The 24,436-nt window shown below is 48.8% G+C and overlaps 1 protein-coding gene across 1 annotated transcript; it reads left to right on the top strand.

Moving 5' to 3' along the window:
* Positions 1 to 719: 719 nt before the first annotated feature.
* Positions 720 to 16,771, top strand: LOC144109771 (serine/threonine-protein kinase PLK1-like). The gene is made up of 4 exons (XM_077642569.1): positions 720 to 812; positions 13,711 to 13,827; positions 15,105 to 15,418; positions 16,627 to 16,771. Exons 1-4 carry the CDS (start codon positions 720 to 722, stop codon positions 16,769 to 16,771), a joined length of 669 nt encoding a protein of 222 aa, XP_077498695.1.
* Positions 16,772 to 24,436: the final 7,665 nt, after the last annotated feature.

Here is a 24,436-nt window from a genome sequence, read left to right as displayed (position 1 = left end):
GACCCGCGTTCGCCCTGTCTGCAAGGCATCCCAGCTTCACATGGGACGCTGCACATCTGGTTAACTTTTTCCTTTTATTCTGTAGTGTTGCACGCTTGTTGAGTGTGTATTTTCTTGTTGGCATGTGCGTTTCTTATTAGCCTTTTTTCTTTAAATTATAAATACGGCTTCGTTTTGTTTTGTTTGATCTCTTTGTACTCTTGTTCGGACCTGCATGTCATAGCGTTACCCCTCGGAATTTCGGGGACGCGCTACCAATTCGCGACAACAGGCTGCTCACTGTACACATTCCGGCTTATCACGAACCGCACGACATGTCAGCCTTCCCAGCTGCAAGAGGTTTTAGTCAAAGTGTGATAACAGCTCAATTCCCAGCAATGCCCAGCAGCCTGGATGACCTGAGGCATCTAGAAGGCTTACTTCGGAAGCAATATAAGGGAAGGGATTTCTAGGGCGTCTACAATAGACTACATTAGAGCGTCTACAAAAGAGGGCCACGCCCGAATAGGTGTGGCCACTGCCTGCATCTCCGCGACGTGTGGCGCCAACCAATACCGTGGCTTCTTTTCGTGCAAGTGGTGCTATGAGCCTAACTTTCCAAAACCATCGCGCACCGGTCGGAAACAGCAGTGTTGAGACCAGTCACTGTTGCTTGCGTGGTAGCGTGCATTGCAGCTTTGGAAAGCGTGGAATCTCGATCGTGTTTCCTCTTGTTTGTGATGGCTCCTGAGACGACCAGCGACAAATTCCCCGACGTCGTCATCGACACGAATTCCCAGACGGAATACACCCGCGGCAAGTTCCTCGGCAAGGTATGTCACCTTATAACAACGGGCATGGTGCTTTCTACACCGCAGAACGCGCAGGTACCCTTTTAGCATAGCCTGATGTTAACAGCGCCCCGTGAAGGAAGCCACAATATTAATTGCTGCTGTCGCTTTGTCACGGATATCCCCGGAGAACACTCGGACCGAAAGAATGGACTAGGCGACAGGTGTACCCACACAGACGCACAGTTTATTACACCCTACGTGACACACACACTAGCACATAAAACTAACAAAACTAACACAAAACACAAAGATTATAAATACACGCGACCCGGGAACACTGCTGCTAGCGTCTGCTACTAGAGTTCTACGGTTAGCGGTCGGCGTTCGTGCTCACGGTTGCTTCGGTTTGGATGCGGCGTTGTATGGGTCTAGTAGCCGGAGTCGAAATGGCGTTCGACGTGCTTGGGCTGGCGTCGCTGGCGGCGTCGTTGGCTGCGTCGTACAAGCTCCCGGTCCAAGCGCCCGTGAAGTTGATGCCGGTGTTGTTGGCGTTGGGGCACCACCCGGATGGGTGGAAACAGCGCTGGAGACACCCCTGGCCGAAGCAGGTCGTAGCGGTCTCAGTTAACGCCCTGGAACGGGCTCAGGAACGGCAGGAAGTCCCCGATGCAAGGCCGTACAACGAGAGCTCACTGGAGCAGTAGCCGGCGTCACTCTCATCCAGCCGCAGCGTCCCTGACCCGCCGGAGCCTCCGCTTCTCTGTTCTCCCCCCCCCCCCCCGTGCCTCGCTCTTCCTCGCCCTTTTATAGCTTAGGTGTTAGGTAGGTAGGAAGGTAGGCCGGCCTCAGACATTGCTGGCACATACTCACTGCGGGGGAGTGGCCAAGACTCAGGTGGTTAATTGCTGGATACAGGAAAGTTTTCACGGGAAAAGGAGTGGTAATAGTATGCAGGCTGATAGATTGGAAGACGCAAGGACAGGAGTCCTGTTAGCTTGGAGATCTAAGACGGGACAATGGCTTAATATGCATAATATTATACAATGCCTGTAATGTTTCAATGTCGTACTGACTGAGAGCGGGTAAAAGATATTACAATGGGAGCCGCTGCGTTTCTTGAAGGAAATTTTGCACAAAAGAGCGCACACTCCTGTCGCTTCGTCCATGCAAAGAAATGCCAATGGAAAGAAACACGGCGCAGGACACAGGCAAACCTGGTTGATGAAATGGAATTTGCAAAAGACGCTTCCTTAAATGATAGAAGCGGCGGCAGAGCAGCAGGAAGTGATCTATCGTCTAAGGTTCGGCACAAAAAGGGCACAATGGGGAAGCCGCCAGGCCTGATCTGTGTAGGTAGAAATTTAGAAGGGGAACCCGGACACGCAAACGCGTGCAACAACCTCTAGTCTGCGCGAGCTCCAGTCTTTGCTACTCCAAGGATGCAGAAGATGCTGATATTCAGGAGATTATGTAAGAGCCGATTCACCAAATTCCTGAAATATTGTGTACCTGCGAAACCTCACCGCAGCTGTATATGCGCGTGTTGGCAGGACAGCAACAATTCCGCCGGAGAGATAGGCCCTTGCTAAGGAATCTGCAACCTCATTTAAGTCAAAGCCCATATGACCTGGTACCCAAATCAAGCTTACCGAATTTAGATGGAGCGGAATCAGGTACTTAAAGAGGCGTAATGCCCGAGACTCAGTGGGTGAAGATAATGAAGAGCAAATGGACAGAGATTCCGTCATAACAACGACCCGGGAAACGGTAGTTTCTAATTTTCCTAAAGCTAAGATTGCTGCTAATAATTCAGCCAGATAGATTGGAGTGATGTCAGGAAGATGGAGAGAAAAAGACGAACAGAGTGAAGGCGAAAAAATTCCCACACCTGCCTTTTCGCGATCCTGCGAGGCATCGGTAGCATAAGAACATGAGAGGGAAATGACCTTAGGTGGTACTGCAAAAAAAAAACCCTGAGGAAGCGGAAAAGGCTGCAGCTCTGCATTCGATGAGAAAATGTCATCAAATTCAATCTGGACAGAAGATGAGTTGTTATACATTTGGCGGACATCTGTGAAATTAATGTTTATGGGATTAAGGAGGGACTGCAGGAAACATATATGAAGAGTATGAAGGCGAGACCAGGCGGCATTAAATAAAGCGGAAGGTTGACTGAGAAATATTATACTGGAAGCGTGAAGAGGTGAGTCGCACAATTTTAAAAATGTTTCAACTGTTAAAAGGCGAAACCTAGGTAATGACGATGGGATTCGCGCCTCAAGGTACAGAAAAGCACTGGCGACATATTTTGGAAGCCCCAGACAGAGGCGCAACGCCTCACGCTCCAAGAGCACAAGAAGGCGAAGTTTATATGCAGGAGCTCCTGAGAATAAAACACGCCCGAATTCAAAATTGGGCGGACCTACATTTTATAAATCATCCGAAGTGTATGCCTTCTCATGCCTGACCTAGCACTACAAATCCTGCGCTGGATGCCAATGACCCGAACTCCTTTTACTGAACATTGCTCAGTGTGTGGCCTCCAGTATAGAGTAGAGCCGTAAATTACTCCGAGATAGTTCACTGTCTGAACTTGAGGAATTATGTTATTTCTAGAGACCAAACAGATATTTACAAGAACAGAAACCGGAAATACTAACAATGCGCATTTCTTAACATTGAGGGACACATGAATTTTTCCTAACCAGTTGTCAAGAACATTGAGGTAATTTTGCAGGGTTCGATAAAGAGTGTGAATGTCACCTGCTGATGCAAAAAATGCAATATCGTCACCATACACATAAGTTTTAGATTTGAATGCTGCAATTGAGCTTAGAAAAATGTTAAAAAGAACAGGTGAGAGAACTGATTCTTGCGATACACCTCTTGTCTGTTGAAATCACCTTGAGGATCCACCATTTTGGCAGCAATAGAATTCTCTATTTTCCAAGAAAGCAGAAATCCTGGCTACAAAATAGGTCGGGAAGTTGAGGTCCTGTAATCTGAGTAACAGAGTCGAGTGCTCCACGCTGTCGTATGCTTTACTGATCTACAAGGTGACAAGCGCTGCAAACAGTTTTCTATTGCATGCTTATTTAATACGATTCTCTAGGTCAGAATGAGCACACCAAATTGAACAACCCGGCCTGAAACCAATTTGACACGGATTCAAGAGAACATTTTTCGAAATGAATGACATGACACGGCTGAGGACATTTTCCACCAATTTCACTAGGTTTGATATTAATGAAATAGGGCGTATGTCGTCTAAAGTTAAGCCCTCTCTTTGCTTTTTAAGCAATGGAATTTTTTCAGCAAGACGCCACTCGTGAGGTATCCAAGGACCTTTAATAGAATGGTTAACTAGAGCCTATAGGTCTGAAGGAGATTCATTGAACAAAATTTTGATCATAGATGAACCGACCTTATCGAGGCCAGGAGCGGCTGGGGATAAGTGCAGAACAATTTGCGACAGCTCAGGCATAGAGACCTCCGTGAAATCACTTGAGGTGCATGTGAATATAGCAGGAGAAGGTATAGCAGATGTAAAGCAAAGCTCTAGGATACACGCAGTATCCTCTAAGGCCTTTGGGATGTCAGCAGCAGTCTGAACGAGGGATTAAATGTTGGCAGCCAGTGGAATCACCTTGTTGCGCCTCATGAAATTAAATAAAGCTCGTGTATTTCCTGATTTTGAAAGAAAATCATAATGATTTGTATTATACCCCTCCTTTGCACGGGATACAGTGCTCTTAAATGTTGCTGCAACATACTTATAATACAACCAATTATTTGAAGACGGCCCGGAAATCGAGCATATCTTTATTTTATTTTTAGACTGGGTTGACAATAAAGCGTTGACGTTAGTAATGGCTTTATAATTCAGCGCTGGCCATTTCCGAAACGCCCTCAGTGGCGGCATCGCTGCGAAATTACCGCGGCTTAACGACGACTAGGGCACTCAGGCAGCAGACAAGTTTGTCGCCCGTTGGAGAGGTCGTTCCCGAAAGCTCGGCTCTTATGCAGGGCATGCTGCCGTTGCTAGAACATAGCTGTCAGTCATTGTGATTTCCTTCCTCCATAACTGCGACTCAAACAATTTTGATGCCACAACAGCTTTGCAGCGGCCGCTGCTGCCGTGGCAGCAAAAATTAAAAAATATTTTAATTTTATTATGAGATAATGCTGCGAACAGTTGAAACGTTGTCACGACTAAGCCGTTTATTGTAGCACAGGCGACTCACGAAGCGCCGTCCCGTGCGGCTTCGATGCGAAATAGGCTATAGGCCTAGCGACGACCAGGACAGCCATGCAGCAGCGCCGTTGTTTGCCCGACGACCCCGCGGGTGGCGCCTTTGCCGAAACCTCGCTACTTGCGCAGGCATGATTTGTCGCTACTCAAATATAGCAGTCTTTCTGATAGCAGTGCTATTTTGTCTTTTCTGGGCGGACGTGAAGCGTATACACCGAGGCAGTGCTGTGCGATGCCAAGCTCACACCGGCTGCGGGCGGACCTTTAGAGAAGCGGTGCGCCGGCGCTCGCCGTTCCGTCTGTCCTTGCTTGATGTTGGGTGGTGGTGAAAAGCAGTTTTTAATCTATATGTACAGAGAGGTGCTCGGATAGAGGCCCCTAGTGGGTCTCCCGCCTTACAATCGAAGGCGGAGTCCTTCATTCCGGGACCCCGTTGGCTCTGACCGCTGCTCAGGTCCGCCGAGCCAGGGCCTGTTGGACCGATAGTTCTTGGCAGCCGAGCAAAGCCGCCTGCGAGTCCTCTCGGGTAGGGGATGGGGTAATGGGGGGGGAGAAGGATTTCGCCTGCATGCTCAAATCATGCGAAAAGTGTCGGCTACCTCCCCACAGAATGAGCAGCGGCCGTCAAAAGAAAATTCAAAGTGCTTGAGAACCGCCGGGCACAGCAGGGTGTTTGTAAAGATCCTAAGGAGAGTTCGTTCGCCGGCTTACCTAGTCCCTGCATAGGAACCGGGAACCGGCGGTGTTCGACACGATAGTGCTCATTAATGTCTTTAAAAGTAAGAAGAGGGCTGTGATCTGGGTTAAGGTTCTCCCAAGAAGCGCCTGGTGTCTGGTAAGCCAGTGCGCGGGCTGCCTCTTGGGCGGCTTCGTTACCTGGCATGCCTTGGTGGCTGGGGACGCATATGATTGAGCGATGAGTTGGATCGCTGTCGCGAGTACTCTGGTGAAGAATTTGGTGAGCAAGTGGAGTGATCCAACCGAGCTCCAAGTTACGACAGGCTCCGCGAGAGTCTGTGAGGAAGAATTTAGAGTCGGGATGGTAGGCTGCGAGGGCGATCGGTATACCTCCTCCGCTTGAGTTGAGCTGGGTGCTCTGTACGAGAGGCCGTCCAAATATTTTACCTCGTTTATGACTGCAGTCGTGTACCATTCCCCCTGGAGTTGTAGGGGCCTGCAATGTCGACGTAGAAGACATGATTCTTTGAGCCATAGTGGCGGTGCAGGGCATCCGCCCGCGCCTGGCGCCGGCCATTATGGTCCTCCTTGTTCCTCTTAGTCGGAAGGGGTCGAACGTAGAGCGCGTGTCTCCACAGTTAGGGCACTCGAACCCGTTTCGTCGTGTGGTGGTCATGTCTGATATGTAACCGGTCCAAGAGGCGGCGACCGGACACTCTTTTAGGGAGACGCGTGTATTGGTTAACGAGATGTGCCTCGCGAAGTTCCCGTTAGGTGTTCCCCATCCCTAACGCGAGCAGTCTCGCGTTGCAAGTGGAGATATGAAGTTCGAGGGCTGTCTTGAAAATTTTGCGGAGTACAACCTCCAAGCAATCTTCGTCATATTTCCGCAAGCGGAGGTAAGGAGTCGAGTACAGTACTCGACCAGTTACGAAGGCATGGGCGAGCCGCATAATTACTTCGCAATCGTGCTCGCTTGTTGGAAACGCAGCGAACCATTCGGCCCACCTGGTCGTCGACTTCGCGGAGTTTGGCGGCAAGGGTCATGTCTGCCTTGCGATGCTGATTAATGAAGACACCGTGTATTCGCAGCTCCTGCGCTTCACGGATGGGGCCGCAGCCCGAGAAAGCTGAACGGACATTTTGAATTTCGGAGTATGTCGACTATGCACGAATTCATACTTGGACGGGGAGCACTGGAGGCCGCATTATGTAGCATAGTTTTCTACTGTGCTCACCGCTGCTTGCAGGCATTCCTCCATCTCTCCTATGTTTCCCGTGGTAGCCCAGGTGGTGAAGTCATCGGTGTACAGTGCATGCTGAACACCGCCGACACCCGCCAGCTGTGCCGGGTGGTTCATCATGGCAACATTAAAGAGAAGCGGGGACGACACAGCACCTTGTGGTGCGCCCCGCGTTCCCATCTCAAACGGGCCGTGCTCGGTCTCTTGTATGCGTTTATAGGCCAAGCGGTCTGTTAAGAAATGCTTGATGTAGCTGAATGTACGTGGGCCGCAATTGGCCTCGCTGAGATGTTTTGATATGACGCCGTGTTTAACATTGTCAAACGCACCCTTCAGATCGAGTGCTATAGGCCTATCTTGCCATTTTTGGCTGTTCTTGGGTTCGAGAACCTCGCGATGAAGCTGTCAAAGTATGTCTTGTGCGGACTTATGAGGTCGGAAGCCGTACGTGGTGTCGGCCAAGGTGTTCTTGCTCTCGAGATAATCCGAAAGGGGGTCCCGGACCATCGCTTCCATCAGTTTCCCAACGCATGAAGTGAGAGAGATGGGCCGGAGGTTGTCTGTGTTTACCCGTTTCCCCGCCTTCTGCGTAGAGGTTACCAATGATGTCTTCCAATCGCGTGGCAACGAAGTGTCCCCAGACCAAATGAAGTTGATATATTAAAGTAGGGTTTCGTATGCCCGATCGGGAAGGTTTGCCAAATGTTTGACTCTAACCTTATCCGTCCCGGGCGCCGTTTCCCTGCGCATTTTGGCAAGAGCCGCGTGAAGGTCCTGAAGCTGGAAAAGTGGATCCAGTTCCGGATTATCGCTGCCTGCATGCGAACAATCCTGCCCGCGCGGATCTTCATCTTGACTGAGGTACTGTGAGCGTAAGACGTTCGCTAGCTTCTCTGGGTTTTCTTGGAAATTGTGTATCGCCTGAGCGAGGTGTTTCTGGGTTTCCGAGCGTGTTTGTGTAGGGTCAATTAGACTCCTAAAGAGCCGCCAAGTTGTGCGACTCGACATCTGTCTTGCTGCGCTGTGGCATCTATCTACCCCGTTATTGTCAGCGAGCTGGGCAGCATACTCGGCACCTTACTGGGTGAGGTTAGAGATGCGAGCGCGGAGCTTACGATTGTGTTTCTGCCGCCACCATATTTTCGTGATGCTGAGGCGAGCTTCACAGAGGTGCATCAGGTGGTTATTCACGTCCGATGCACGATCCTTAAGCTGGATCGGTTTTTCGTGTGAACGAAGTGTTGGCATGAGTCCGTGTACCCAAGCTGAGTAGTCTTGCTTCAAGAGATAAGTTACTAGGAGCTCCTGGCGGAAAGCATTCCAATCGGGAAGTTTCGCTTGTGCAAGGGGTCGATGTAAAAGTCGATCGAGTGTAAAAACAGTTTTCAGTATCCAGTGGTCGCTACCGAGGGTGTCCTCAGTGTTGATCCACTCTGCGTGTCGGACGTTTCGTGCAGGTAAGGTCTGGGCAGGTGTCCCGAGTGACGGAATTCCCTACATGTGTTGGGTGGGCAGGGTCGGTTAGAAGAGTGATGCCCAGCGCAGATATAAGTACCGCTAACTTACGACCACGCGGCTCTTAATTGCGATAGCCCCACATGGGACAGGGGACGTTAAAATCTCCCACTATAATGAGGGGGCCGCGACCCGCGATCCTTAGCGCTGCGCTAAATATGTTTGAAAAACTGGTGTTTTTTAAGTTTCGGGAGGCAGTAGATATTCAGGATGTGTGCGGGACTACCGGTACGCCATAGAGGGAGGACAGAGACCATCACGTACGAATATTCTAGATTTATGTCGAGATTAACCTCCTGCGCTGTGTAGGCGTTATGGACTATATAGACAGGCGAACGTGTCTCGTTGAAAAGTGCTATAGCCCGAGAGCTTGACCGCATCCCCGGTTTCTTGCAACGCAAGGACTGCGGCGGGGTGTTCAAGGTTTTCAATGTACGGCCTTAAGTTGGCGCGTTTGGTCTTGTCTTTGAAACCCCGACAGTTCCACTGTACAAGGAAAAGAGCTTGCTGTGTTTGCGGGGGGCGGCGCCCTCTAGGTGGTAGCTTTGGAGGGGACGGTGCCATGCTGATTTGAAGATAGATTGCCTTGGAGAAGCGGAACAAGTTCCGTCACCTGTAGCGGGAGCGGTTCCGGCTCCTCCGAGAGTTCGGTTAGATCAATGGGTCGGTTGAATGTTGATGAGCGGTTCGCGTCTTTGAGGGGTTCCATTCGAAGAGGAACCCGCGGGTTTGACTCTTGCCACGTTTTAATGTTTGCTGTCACGGCGGCCGTAACAGTGGTCGTGACTGCCTTGAGCAGGTTGTCTTGAATTAGGGCCAAAATTGGATATCTGAGTTTTTAATTGGGCGGGGGCATTTTCGAGGGCGCTGAAACGCATGTCAGAGCTAGACGGTGCCGGGTCCGCCGGCACTTCTTGCATCGGTTCCGGAGCTACCTGGGCAGTGTGCGGGGAGTACCGAGCCGTTTTCAGCGCATGAATTTTGGCGTGGAGTTGAGCATTTTTTGCCCGGAGAGTCTCGAGCTCACCGCGGAGGTCCGCGACGTCAGAGTTAAGAGGTGGAGGGAATATTTGGTGGAGGGGAAGGTAGGGGAGGCGGAGGAGGCCCTTCTCGGCTGCCTACCTTGGGCTGTGATGTCTTTGGCGCGCCAGGCGGAGGGCCCACGAGAGGCGGAAAATCCCCGTTTTGGAATGCGGGGGCACCTGGATCACGTGACGACTTCTGATTAGTTGATCGCGGAGGCTTCAGGGCACGCCCGGGCAAAGCGCCCGCCAGTGGCGCTTGTCCGATTGCGCCTCGCACTATCTTGTTGCTAGGCGGGGGGACTATCGGAGAGGGGCGAGGACCCGGGGCCACTGCACTCTGGGGTTTTTTTCTATGACCGGTCGTGTTGTCCGCTTGTTGCAGCTGTCGGAATTTGGCTTTGCAGTCTTGCGAGCCCGTAAGATGGGCGCCACCGCACACGATGCAGGAGGGTTTGCACTCGTGGGACGCCATGTTGCCGTCTTCTAGGACTGCGACCGTTTGGTCGCAGTGTCCGCAGTGATCGTCTTGAGGATTTGAGCATAAGTCCACGCGATGACCGATGGTGTCGCATCGGAAACACGCGGGAATACTCCGCTTATATTCGCGCCCCACAGTCACCACACTCTTGTAGCGCACGTAACGCGGTGAGCAGGGCAATCGTCGACTTCCCCAGCTTGCGGTTGAAGGCTATCTCTCCTCCGCGCCACAGGACTTTAGATTTGAGGGTGGTAGAAGTTTCCTGCTCATGGACCGTAATAATCCCCCTGGAGACTTCACCATCGACTTTGGCGTGGCCGACCATTGGAATGGAGACATTGGAAGATATAGGAGAAATTCGTGAGCAAGCGCGTTCCCCGCATTGACGTCTTAAGTGGTGGCGATGATGATATTCTGGTCCCAGATGGGCCAGATACTAAGCGTGTCCACCGAAGAGGCATTTACATAGGCTGAGAGCAAAGCACCAAGCTCACCGTTCTGCAGGACCGTCTTCTGGGAGATCGTCTCTCTAGGCTTGATGACGATCGCGAAATCTTTTTGCGGAGTCGAGGCATAGCGGTGGGCCGCCATTTCTGCGATACCACTGTTTGAGAGAGCTGAGGGTTGGAGCTTGCAGTATTCGGATGCACAGAAACAGCGGCCCTAAGGAGGGTCCATTGACCGCCGAGGTGATCAGGCGTTGCTGGCGTTTGCGAAGTGCCACCAACGATAAGAGACCTTCGTCCACTATCTCCTTAGTCGGAGTGGAAGTTTCAGGCGGAGACAATGCGCCTGCGACGACTTCTGTCCATGCTGAGTCCGCCATGGGGTCCGCGAAGAACGCTGGATAGGCTACTTGGCTTTAGGCCTAACTGGAGATTTCACATGGTGAAGACATAAATGTGCCTAAAAGGCCCAAAACTTTGTTAACCAGTCGAGAGCGGTATCTTCGGCTGCCGGGAGATGTTATCCATCTAGCAGAGGCAAAATTTGCGCGGTCGTATGGAATTTTTCGGTAATCCGGACAAAAATTGCCGGAGCCGAAATGAGGCGCACCCGCTCAAGACGCGCGGCAGCCACGTTCCCACCGGACGGTGCGGCCGACATGTGTCCCCTGTTTTAGGCTGACCATTCGAGACACTGTAGGCTTTAGTGGTAGAGTAATGTCTCCAGTACACAGCTGAGAGTCCAATCCCGTTGTTTGATCACTTTTGGCACGGGCGGCTCTTGTAGCCGTCAGAATATGGTTGTTTTTCCATTAGAAGTCCTGACTATGGGTTGCAGTTATCAACGAAATTCGTTAGTTCGACTCTTTAATCGAACGATCATAAAACAGTAGGACAATGCATCTTTATGCAAAGGAGCGTTTTGTACTAAGAGACCGGCTCGCCTCAACCGCAGCGTGGGGGAGAGGGTGTAAAAGGGCACCGGAATAATTTCGACCACGTGGGTCCCGTATCTGTTAGAGGGATAGGTTCGCCTTATTCTGAATCTTCCTATTCTTAAAAGCAAAGGGTTAAGGATTCCCCTTAAAGAAGCTGAACGGTTCCTTCAGGGGAATGCCACAAGTCGTTCTCCCCAAGTGGCCAACCTATATACAACCCTGCCTAGATTATATATGTTGCACAAAAGAAAGTGAAGTGGCGGTGTGTTCGCCGCAGGAGGGACTCCTGTGAGGGAAATACGCTGCTTCTTCCTCGTGTTGTACTCGAGTTTAGTGTCTCTATATAGCATATACAGCAACGCTACACAACGCGGGAGCGGAGAGCCGCCTCATAAGAGCTGTTGTGAGGGCACGTACAGTCGCCTGAACTCTCTACTCGGCCTTCCCCCTTCTCATTTGGGAAGACTGGTTATCCCAAAAGAGGAAGATTGCTACTACATCTCGGTGGACACCTCAACCGCGCAATAAGAGAAGGCAGGAGTGAAGGAAGGAAGAGATAAAGAGGCGCCATTCAAGAGTGCTCCAGAACTTTCCACCGCCTAATTATTGAATTGGTCAACGTGGGGATCATTAACAGGCACCGACGTCCTTCAGCATACGTTCGCTGTTTGCGTTTCGCCTCGATTGAAACGCGCCTGCCGCAGCCGGATTCGAAACCGCGAACTCCATCTTAGCAGCAGGGCGCTATAACCATGCACTGAGCCAGCGCGGCTGGTTCCTCCATTGCGAGGCGGACGGAGGGTAGGTCGTCATGTGGACCGGACGACCACGAATGAGCGAAACCGGGGGAATTCGGGTACAGTTATCGTAATTTTTCGAAAATTTTTCATTTGAAAATCATATTACTCAGTTTATTATTTAATGCGATTCTCCTGTTTTCTGACGTCCTCTACTATAAAGGCATTACTGTGCCAATAAAAGGCATCTTAACGCCTCAGAAAGTCTATTGTGAACCACTACTGGAGAATTCCGCTGAAAAACTTTACTTTTGCGCTTTCCCCATGAATTTGTAAGGACTGCTTCCAAATTATTCCTGTCTGCTATGCGTTGTGAGCTGAATCATACCTTTGAAACATACCTGCTTTCAGGTTGTATTAGTCCCAGCAGCCTTGAATTTCGTGCTGTGGTCTATTTCTGCACTTAGGCATCAACCCGATTTCGCATTAGAGTGAAGGAATCCACTGCCTGAGTGTTTCAGTCACACAGTGCGACAGCATTCGCCCGTCATTTTGATGTCCATGCAACAAGGCTGGCTTCACTTTCTCAGGGCGCACAAGGGCAATGCTACGAGCTCATGGAGAAAAAAGCGAACGTCGTGTACGCAGGCAACATCGTCTCCAAGAGCCATCTTAAATCGCAGATGCATCGGCAATATGTGAGTTCCTACATCACTCTGTCTCTTCTCTATTTGAAGATTTTTTTAATTGGACATTGAGTACAAAAATTTGCTTTTGTGGATTTTAGAGTGACAGCTCTGCTCCTGGGAGTACAACTTCCGATTTCGAAGTGCATCAGGCAATCACTTTCAATGCCTCACAAGGTGAAACCGCACTTACCTCTGCCGTGGTATGACCCAAACTATGGTAGTATGACCACGGGATCATAAGAGTACGGCCATTGGGTACCTTACCTTGGTCCTGACTCTTGATTTGACACCACGTTGAACCCCAGCCTGTTTTTCTGGCGACGCCGGCGCAGCGAGGCAGGCATCTCACTGAATCATACGACAACGAAAGTAATGAAGGTTGAGCTACGGCATAGGATTCGCGCGCAAGTTCAAAATGGGTAGCGCCCTCTATCGAATGCAAAAGAAAGATTGTGTGATCGCGGATCGGCTGTTGTCCCCCCCCCCCCCCCCCTTGTCCACCTAGAATGTTCGCCCTACCTACGAATACATTAAAATAACTAGACGTCAAAGCCTGCCGGTTCCAATCACAAACGTTTCGTGGATTTTTGCCCTGCGAACGTATTCTATTATGCTACACAATCCACTTTAGATATCGAACCCGCCTAGTCCTCTTACATGTAGGTCACTGTTTTTTAGTCATGCTCTGCGGCTTTCAAGCGCCAGACGGAAGCAAAACAAACCATTGGCTATTACATGGTGAGATCCGGTCCCATATGATATGTCAAGATTGAACTCTAGTGACCGATTGCCCTTGCCATCATTAGGCCTTTTGTTATTTCACCGTACATCTTTATTAATCATAAGTAACAGCTTTTTAGTCCACCACTTTACTTTCTTTTCTTTATGCTTAGTTCAACCTTTTGCGAGGTTACTCATTAATTTTTTGTCCACAGCTCGAAGACGAAATCAACATCCACCGAACCCTGTGCCACAAGCACGTCGTTCGCTTCCACAGAAACTTTGAGGACGCCCAGAACGTGTACATCATCTTGGAGCTATGCACAAGACAGGTGTGTTAACATTCCTCCTTCCGGTGGTATATATTTCCACTTAATTTCTTTGCATACATTCGAAAATGCGGCTAATATCATCAAGGTTCGTTTTCATTTCGTTTAATGGTGCTTAAAGGGACACAGAAAGCGTTGTTTGAGCTTGGATTTAAAATGCTTCCATTCTGTAGAGTACAGGCCCCCGTCCCTTCATGCCACGTTCGAGACCTCAAAAGCGAGGGGAAAATTTATATACTTTTTTAAAATTTTCCCGTTGTCGCACCTCGCGGCAACGGGCGGTGCGGAGCTTTTGCGCGAAAACCTGGCAGACGACGTCACGCCTTGCAAATGACGACTGCCGCCGGGGGTAATCATTGGCTCACAGCGCCAAATTATTTCAGACGTCACGCGCTACCGCGGCCGCGGCCACTCGACGCGCGCCGCAGCCGCCGGAGGTAGGGGAGGGGCCTAGTGAGTGGGTCCTGAGGAGGAGCGCCGCCGTTTTGGCGCGCGAGAGGAGAGGGAAAGGCGAGAAGACGCGGAAGTTAAAAATTTTGTCTGCATATAGCTCGGCTTCCACAAAACGCATTAAAATAATTCTTGCTGTGGGGTAATTATAAACCGTCGTCTTTTAACATCCCGGACATATCGCAACTTTATTGAGACCCCCTTTCTTGGCCCCTTTAATTTCCGAAAACAACACAGGTTGCAAATGACGCTGTAGTGGAACAATTTCGGAATAATTTAGGCCACCTTGGAATCTCTAACGGTTACTGACTTCACACTGTACACGGGCCTCCTGCATTTTACCTCAACCGAAATGCGACTGTCGGGCACACTTTTGCGTAAGAGACGTTTTGTCTCTTGCGCAACTGACGGCATTTCACTTATCTATTTTTCAAGGCCTGATGAGAGGATATTTAAGGTTGTGTATGTTCCAAACTGCTTCTATGAAATTAGGTTACGCGAATATGTATTTGGGTATATATTTGCTTCGGCAATTTTTGCGAGATTGGCCACATTGTGTTCTTGAACCAAAATTTAGGGCGCAGCAAAGAAATGAAAACTGCCTTCGTTGTTTCTAAAACTGTCATTTAATATTTTGGTTCGGGCACTGTATTTTGTACAACAGAGAGCAATTACTTCAATCAAGCTTCCTCCAGACTGCCGTGATTTGAACAAATGTGCTGCATGTGCCTAGCTAAATCCAGAGGGACCCCATTTTCTTTATCATGTTCTTAAGCACGGCTAGCCTTCAAGGGTCTTCCCCAGGCTTCATTAGCGCATTTATTCAGCAGCTTATTGAGGAGCTCCACAAGTGCCGTGAGACGCTGACGGAGCCAGAGGTGCGGCACCTCCTGCGCCAGCTGCTCCTCGCCTGCGAGTACCTGGTGCAGGAGCAGGTCATCCACGGAGACCTGAAGCTCGGAAACCTGCTCCTCACCGCAGGTTCGCAACTCAAGGTGGCCGACTTCGGACTCGCCACCCGCGTCCACAACGAGGGGCAACTCAAGAGGTCCATCTGCGGCACTACCAACTACATGCCCCCCGAGATGCTGACCCAGAAGGGCTACAGCTACGAAGCGGACATCTGGGCCGTCGGGTGCATCATGTGAGTTTCACGCGATGATTGTGCAGAACTGTTTGCAACTGGCTACAAGTTAATGTTTACGAAGACAGTTCGCAGTACGTATCGTACAGGTGCATCCGGGCGTAAAAGTATTAAAGGAAGAGTCTACTTTTTGAAATGTGGATATAAAAACGGGCAAAACCTTACCTCTCTTGCCTTGTGGTGACAATAACGAGAGATGAAATCATGGCAGTGGCATTTATTTGTATTTTGAGCTGGTGAAGCAAGTCGGACCAGAGTTGACGTTGGTGATGGGTTGTGTTCAAACTTCGTAGTTCTGCTCGCAGTCGGGTTACGCATAGCCATCTATATGTGAATTTTACGAATGAACTAGGCGCCATGTACAAGTGGTTAATTTAGTTAAAGCAAATTGCACTCCCTATAATTTTTCGTATTTTAACTAGTCACCGTACCCCGCAGGGATGAATTGTGCCTTTTCATTCCACAATGTTGACAGGCGCGCTTTTATAGGGACAAAGCACTTGCGGATATTTGTGATAGATATCATGACCCTTATTCTTTACTGTTTTTGAACCTTCATGGTGCTTTAATTTTCTGTTCCGTGAAAACCTATGAATCAGTAAATTGGGCGCTCATTATAATTGTTCCATAAAACAGCACATACTTGACGGGACAAAGAATTAAAAAGTTCAGGTTCAGGCTCTTTCTCACAACGATCTAATTACTCCACTAGCCCAAACTATTCTTTGAAATCCTCATTGCCACCGACCTGGCTGGCAGTCGTCTGCAAAGTTCCTCCGTTGACACGCCTCTTATGTTGGAATTCGCCGACGCCGGCCACCAGACGGGAAGTGGAGTTAATTCATTTGTCGAGAAAGTACGGTTGGAAACCTGTTGGCGTGATTCTCAGGTGCGCAACCGGGTATACGTATCTTCCAGGAATGAAGTAATGATTGCTGCAGAGAAAATATGGACAAAAATCGCTATAATATTCGTCTTCATCTTAAAATAATCAGATCATACTCTTCACGTTCAATACCTGGCTCTTCCGTGCATCACGAGCGTCGTTTGCCCGCAATTACGTTACCATTTCGTTGTGATTGGCCGGTAGGGGTGTCGTAGCATTGCTGTGCCCGCACTCCATCAAGCTATGCAGGGCTGAGATGTCGTCCACCAGATAGTGTGCGGATTACCGCAGACACTGACAGGTCGCAAACTGCTTTCCGCAGGTACAAGCTGCTAGTGGGGCGTGCCCCCTTCAAATCAACGACGAAGGCAGAGACTATCGCCAAAATCAAGAGGAACGAATTCGAGATTCCCCCGACTTTGTCCCCAGATGCGAGCGCCCTCATCCGGTGGATTCTACAGCCGTAGCCCGCTAGGCGGCCGAGCATCGGAGTCATCATGCACCACGATTTAATGACAAGAGGTAGGCTCCAACTTGTAACTCTGCAGCTGTGTGACTGCGTGCTGTACTGCTTCAATCATGGTGTTTTTTTGTTTTGAACGCTATAGCGTTATATCTGACGTTCGGAGAAAAAGCTGTGCTCGTCGCCGCATCTAATTTGTTACTGTTCGGCAGAGGTCGTGACGTCAGTCCATAGTCAACCAATGAGAGTGAGGCATGAATTCGGACACGGAGAACAGTGGGTTTGGAGGGGTGTCAACTGCGCAGCACTCAGAGCGTGTGGACAGTTTCCGCTGCTCTGTTTTTGGCGCGTCGAGTCACGTGACATAGTGCAATCGCATGGCTGTGGAGGCAGAAGAGCAGCAAAGCAGCCCTTCCTAAGAAGAAAAAGCCTCCGAGATAAATGCGTGCGTACAGTTATGGTTCTTGTAGAATGGCGAAGGAAGGCTCATTCTGGGGCAAGAAACTAGCTCTACATACCATAGTCCAGGCAGTGCTGACGTCAGCGCCGATTCCTCCTGTAGTAGGCGGCGGAAATCCAACTGGAGCGTCGTAGTGTTTTCAGGGCAACGAAATGCAGCTGAGAGAGCTTTATCCCCGAGAACGACTCGAACCTGCGACGGCGATAAGAAAGCAGCTTCGTTCCCCGATGGCTCCGACAATTCAGCCACCGACATTAACTTGTCATGCTGCGTGGATGTCCTCGATTTGTTCTGTTTGTTTGTTTGTTTGTTTTACATCACGTCTCCTTCAGCCACCAGGTGCGCTGTTGTAGTTGAAACCGAAAGCAAATGAACTTTCCTACACTTGATGAAGAGGCCTTTAGCTTTGTCATGCCCTTCTTCTCAGTGGTCGGTTAGGAGCTCAAAATCTATTTAACGCGACAGAGTTGAGGGTGCTGTTCGGAGGAAAACCCAGCCTACTAGTTGGTGTCGGCTCAATCTCATCACCCTGCTGGTGCAACAATCCGTGGAGTCAGTGGCAGATGAAAAAGGATAGTCCAGTACCTACAGCTCCATGGTCCGGGATAGTCGCCTCTGCATTGTGGCGTGCGCCGCTTCCTGCATTGTCTCGCATACATCGAAAAAGCGAAATGCATTCTGAGTGGCAACATGAAAAAACGGCTTCTGCACGGGTTAGCGTTAAGTACATAACTCAGCCTCAGTGCAGCCGGCTCCGTTACTGGTATCTTGCGATGCGGCCCTTGCCGTGTGTTCAACATGGATCCCTATACAGGCGGATTTTAAATCGTTTAGAATGACGCCAGCTAAGCTGCATATCAGAAACATTTCTGTGAATTCTACTACGACTCGTTATACATCGATGTGGCCTTTCAGGCATGTGTACAACTTCTTTGCACTTGGCCCAGTTGAACAGAACTCTCATTGTTGAGAAGCATCAGCTATTGGTTCGCGTGGAAGACTGTTCTACAAGCGCACACATTCCCAAGCTTCCTTTATTGTTGTTAGCCTATCAAAAGATGGCACATACCCACACTGGGGGATCGGCCAAGAATCGGGTGGCTATTCACCTGAACGCAGTTAACAATAAGGAAAAGCACGTGGGAGCGCAACACCGGTGAATTTTTCGTCATGAACAGTAAAGGGATGAGTGTTTTGATTTTAAAATTTTAAGAATAATAATAAAGAGAGGGATTAAATATTAATGATTTAGTCAAAATGTAATAATTGATAGAAAAGAAAAGGCTGGAACACTTAGCAAGGCAGTCGGTGAGATTCTATCAGGAAATTTAGAACAGCGGTACAAACAGATCTGTGGCTGAACCCAAATGTGGTGGCGCCAAATGATAGCTAGAGCGGGCTGCTCAAACTAAGGCCAAGATGCTGCAAGGGCTCCTCCAGCAACCGTTTTCTCAGAGAGTTGAATCGGCGACAATGCAGCCAAAAATGTTCAATAGATTCAGGCTCACGGCAAAATGCACAAAGGGGCGAGAGCGCCAAACCCGACATGTGTAAATAGAAATTTAGAGGGGGGATGCGGCAGCGCAGCCTCGTCAGTGATACTTCAAGCTGCCGAGAGCAACAAATTTTACTGTTCCAATAATATTTAAGGTGCTCATAATCCGCCGATGTTAAAAGTGATGTGTCTTGCGTGCTTAAAAACGCACGTCGCCGAAATCTAGATGCTGTAATATAGGCTGTAGCCGGGATGATTGGCAACACGGGGCCGCTGAGGGAAGCCTTTGCGAGATTATCAGCAATCTCATTTACTGTCGCACTGCTGTGACCGGGAGGCCATACTAAATGAACAAGGCTCAAATGCGGAGAAAGTTGATAAAATGGGACCGTCAACATGTGCAGCGAGGGACGAACACAAAGATAAAGAATCAGTAATTACTGCAACTGTTGTAATAGAGGGGTCTAGCTTGCGTAGAGCAAGTACAACTGCTAGAAACTCTGCTTGAAAAATAGGGGTGAAATCTGGAAGGCGCAGAGAAAAGGACCAGTCTAAATGCGAGCAAAATATTCCCACACCTGCTTTTTCATTGCATTGCGATGCATCAGGGGCTATTGCTATATCTGTAGGTATGGTCCTCAGATGATCTTCTAGAAGACCATTTAGAATACTCGGTGGCAAAAGTTAAGCATTTTTTGGGAATATGTCGTCGAAAACAATGTGCATAGCGGGCCCATTGCGAAGCGCAGGAAGGATATCATAAATGTTTACATCTAAAGGCTGAAGTAATCTTTGCACAAACACTGCCTGAGGGGAATTGAAACGAGACCAGGGGACACCAAAAAAGGAGGTCGGCTGAGAACAGAAAATGCTTTGGGAACGGTGGAAATGAGATTCATAGATCCTGAGGTAAGTTTGCACCGTTAAAAATTGAAGTCGTGATAAGAGAGACGGAATGCGGGCTTCAAGGTACAGCACATTGATAGCCACAAATTTTGGAAGGCCGAGGCACATGCGAAGTGCTTCCCTCTCTAAAAGGACGAGAAGGCGAAGTTTATATGTAGCCGAGCCTGAAAACAACACTGATCCAAATTCTAAAATTGGCCTGACATACATTATGCAGATCATTAATAGCGCATCTCTGCGCATGCCGTACCGGTGATGACATAATCTCCGTAACATGCCCACGGCACGAGCCCCTTTCGCCGCGACGTGGTCAATGTGAGGTCGCCAGGTGAGTTGTCATAAATGACCTCTAGGTATTTTAGGTATTTTTTTATACTCTCACCTATTGTTTACGTCGTTCTCTACTTTCAGTACAAGCAGCAACTTGCGGATCGCGACAGGTCCTCGATATCTTTTTAATAATAATAATTGGTTTTGGGGGGAAAGGAAATGGCGCAGTATCTGTCTCATATATCGTTGGACACCTGAACCGCGCCGTAAGGGAAAAGATAAGGGAGGGAGTGAAAGAGGAAAGGAAGAAGGAGGTGCCGTAGTGGAGGGCTCCGGGATAATTTCGACCACCTGGGGATCTTTAACGTGCACTGACATCGCACAGCACACGGGCGCTTTAGCGTTTTTCCTTCAAGAAAACACAGCCGCCGCGGTCGGGTTCGAACACGGGAACTCCGGATCAGTAGTCGAGCGCCCTAACCGTCTTTTTTCCAGAAGTGCTAATCACCACGCCTAGTTTATAGCATTGATATTCCCCAAAGCCCCTGACTGCTTTTCGCCCTCTCCTTCCAGGGCTGCTTCCTCCCCACCTGCCTGCCTCAGATGGAGGCACTCAGCACCGACCGGAGACACGCGTGGGAGAAAAACGAAGGTTGAGCTGAATCGGACTGCGTCTCCCATTGAAAAGGCCCACACGGGAACAGCTGCAAATAATTAATGCTTGAGCAGTTCCAGATTTTTTTTCTGCGTTTGTAACTGTTATCGTAACCGATGTTTTATTTGCTCAACCCAAGATTTAGGAAGATTTTGTTTTCATTCAATCTTTAAGGCATTTTTTTTCTTGTTGACATGCACTGTTAATTGTTTGTCTTGGGGCACATGTATAGATTATTTTTTTTTTGAAAATGCCTCTGCCGTTACTACCAAGGCTGCGATAGGACTCCAAATGCGATTGCATTGAATCAGTTCTCATCTGTGCAACGGCTGTAATTCGATTTTAAGTTTTAACAGTGGACTTTTCAATAAACATTTTATCATTCTCTGTTTGGTGTACTTATTTGCACCCACTGCAGCTGTTGGAAGAACAATCTTTGTCGTCTCACAAAGAGGAAAAAATTCAGGGGGCACTTTGCTGACCTAAAGTGCTGTGAGGCGAAAGCCTTCATTGCGGTATTGCTGCTTGTGTCACTGATGTGTAGGTAAGAGTTTAATTAAGTACTTGCATTTGTACGCATTCTGAGACTCCATTGAAGCGAGCGCTAGGAGTGAGGTTGCGCGGCACCCGGATCGGTCGACAGCTGCGAGGCGTCTGGTTCGGACGTAGCGCTTGCGCTGGTGGCGCCACGTGGAGCATGCGTAGTGAACTACCAATGTCGAAACATGGCCCCCGAGATTACCCGCGTGCGCTAGCGCGCTGGGTGACCTCGAAGGCCATGGGCGCAAGAGAGTAACGGACGGACGCAACATGAGCCATTAAAGGCTTTCGCCTTAAAAATGATAATAGGTGGCAGAGATTCTAACACCAACTGCGGTATCTCGAATCGAAACTTTGCGGCGGCTGCGTTTTTATGGAGGAAAGACGCTAAGGCGCCCGTGTGCTGTACGATGTCAGTGCACGTTAAAGATCCCCAGGTGGTCGAAATTATTCCGGAGCCCTCCACTATGGCACCTCTCTCTTCCTTTCTTCTTTCACTCCCTCCTTTACCCTTCCCTTACGGCGTGGTTCAGATGTCCAACAATATATGAGACAGATACTGCGCCATTTCCTTTCCCCCCAAACCAATTATTATTATTTCTGACGTGGCCACTTCGTGGTGGTTACCAGATGGTAGCGCCAATTATGAGCAGTACAGCCAGCTTCCGGTGGTGTCCTAAATCTTTTGCATAACTTGTTTTCAGTTATTTTTAATCCAGCAGCCCCCTTTCCTAGGCCCTACAGCTGGTGGGCATACATAATTTCTACACTCAGCGCCATGCTACATCGGGAGAAGAAGCGTAAGGCGCAAGCACACGGCTGGGAGAAGAAATACCTGATCAGAGTTGAGTTACAAATAAACAGTGAGGCCATGGTGGAGCGGGTTAAATATATACTCAACACAAAGACTCAATGCAAGAAAAATTATAAGACGAGGAGTAGCAATAACAACAATATAAACATATTTAAAAATTTGTACAGACGTATCTCTACTTTGCTTGGTAGTTTTCAGAAAAACGCTAAGGCGCCCGCGTGCTGTGCGATGTCAGTGCACGTTCATGATCCCCAGGTGACCGAAATTTATTCCGGAGCCCTCCACTACGGCCTCTTCTTTCACTACCTCCTTTATCCCTTCCCTTACGGCGCGGTTCAGGTGTCCAACGATATATGAGACAGATACTGCGCCATTTCCTTTCCCCCAAAACTAATTGTTGTTATTATTATTATTATTATTATTACTATTATTATTGTAGTTTTCGCGTGACACCTGGGGCGCCGTCTTTGGGCGCAGAGTCCAGATTCCGCACTGTACGCCCGGATCGCTTAGAAATATAAGCGGATCAGAAAAATGACCATGTTTTCGCCGTTCTGGTTTCATATATTGCCGAAATATGGGGGACAGCCTTCCGGCCCGCACTCCCACTCCGCGGATGCAGCGTTCCCACTGCTAACTGCCGAGGGATTCGCGCTCGAGGAAACAAATTAAGGGACGACAAAGCGTGAATATTTATATGCTGTTTATTACAGTTGCATTTAACAGACAGAGCGGGCCAGCCAGCTACGGCGCCCAGCACACTTTAAAGATCCACTTCTTTCACTCCCTCCTTTATCCCTTCCCTTACGGCGCGGTTCAGGTGTCCAACGATATATGAGACAGATACTGCGCCATTTCCATTCCACCAAAAACCAAATATTATTATTATTAGGTGGTCGAAATTATTCCGGAGCCCTCCACTCAAGTAGCGATTGATGATTTTCGCTATAGGTTGATTGATCCTTAATTCAACTGGTATTAAGCATGGATCCACATGTCTAAACAACTGAAAGTTAATGTGAAGATGTTAGAGGCAGACACAATGTCAATGCGACAGCGTTAAGGAGCTCGTGTCGCAGAAAAGCCGGTGTCGTCGGCGTTTGCCGTGAGCAAAAAGTCCGTCCTCCTCTTCCTCGCAATGTACGCCACTGCCCCAACAGATGTCGCGCACTCTAAGAAAAAAAGGAGTGGTCTTAGTCCTTTGAGGGGGTTTAATTCACTGACGCTGTGGCGACCCCATTTTGGTGTAACGTTACACCTTCGTCGGGGGACTAAGTGCGCACACTGTAATCTTTAGGCTGTTATCGGGGTAATGTTATTCCGTCTGGCCAAGTGTAAGTATAACCCCTTGATGACTAACTTTACCGCTCCTCAGAAAGACTAACGCTTAGGCCATGAAAGTGTAAACATATGCTTTACTTTCTGGTGCATGTTTGCGCCCACTCGGAATAAGCTTATGCTCAATCCCAGGGTGCAAACTTATACTTGCAAGGGCTACAGTTAATCCTGTCTAATGAGCTTACTACAACCCGCCTACAGAGCAACTTTGCGCCTTATCAATGGGCGTAAAACTGCTCTGCAAGAGCATATGGGTTCCTCTTTTAGGTGCACCTTTACGCCATGTTAGGAAGGGTAACGTAAGCGTAAGCTTACCCTCGCAGGGGCTATAGTTACCTAATGAGTTTTTTACAACGCTTCTATGGTGCAACTTTGCACCACGTCAGTGGGAATAACATTGCTCTGAAAGTGTGTATGTTTTGCTCTTTTAGGTGCATCCTTACGTCTCTTTTGGACGGGTAACGTTACCGTCCAGAGGAATGTATCCCATATTACAGTGTATTGTTACAACTTCTCGAATGTAAGGCACAGACACGTTCGCTGTGATACTAGGCATCCATTGTTATTAAAGTAAGTAAGATCGTTTTTGGGCCTGTAAAGAAAACCACTTCACTTTGTAGGTGTCGGTAATGGTGCATCTACTTTAATGTATTACACACATCGAAACCAAACGCAGCATTACAATACACCTACAGAACAAATCTGCTTGCTGAAAAGGCATGATAAGCACCTCACTGCCATCAAGTTGGCAGATATTTTTCTCTTCCACATTCCTGGTTATGTTCGTGTTAGTGTGATAAGATTGTGGCGTGCCGTGCTGCACTTCAGAGTGCAGTTTCGGACTCCAGGGATTGTACACCAGTATGCACGACAGGGTTTATTTCTTACTGAATTTAAAATGGCAACATAACTCAGCAGTCTTCGGTCAACGTCATGATGGCATCCATTCTCCAAGCGAACCTGTGTGACAAAAAGAAATCCTTTAAACATGACGGGCAGTACACACATTTAACGCATAAATTGTAATTATAAGATCAAAATTTAATCTGCGACAATTTGGTCTGAAGCGCGAAGGCGTATGTGTGGTGTTTTCCAAGCTAGCATGCTGTACAGGCCAAGAAATAACTAAAAGAATGAACAACACGAGCTCTGGATACCAAATCATGATACTGATTGAAGAACATGCATGCC

This window comes from Amblyomma americanum, chromosome 11 (assembly GCF_052857255.1).
Source record: "Amblyomma americanum isolate KBUSLIRL-KWMA chromosome 11, ASM5285725v1, whole genome shotgun sequence".
Taxonomy (NCBI): domain Eukaryota; kingdom Metazoa; phylum Arthropoda; class Arachnida; order Ixodida; family Ixodidae; genus Amblyomma; species Amblyomma americanum.
This window is presented reverse-complemented; position numbering and strand designations above follow the sequence as displayed.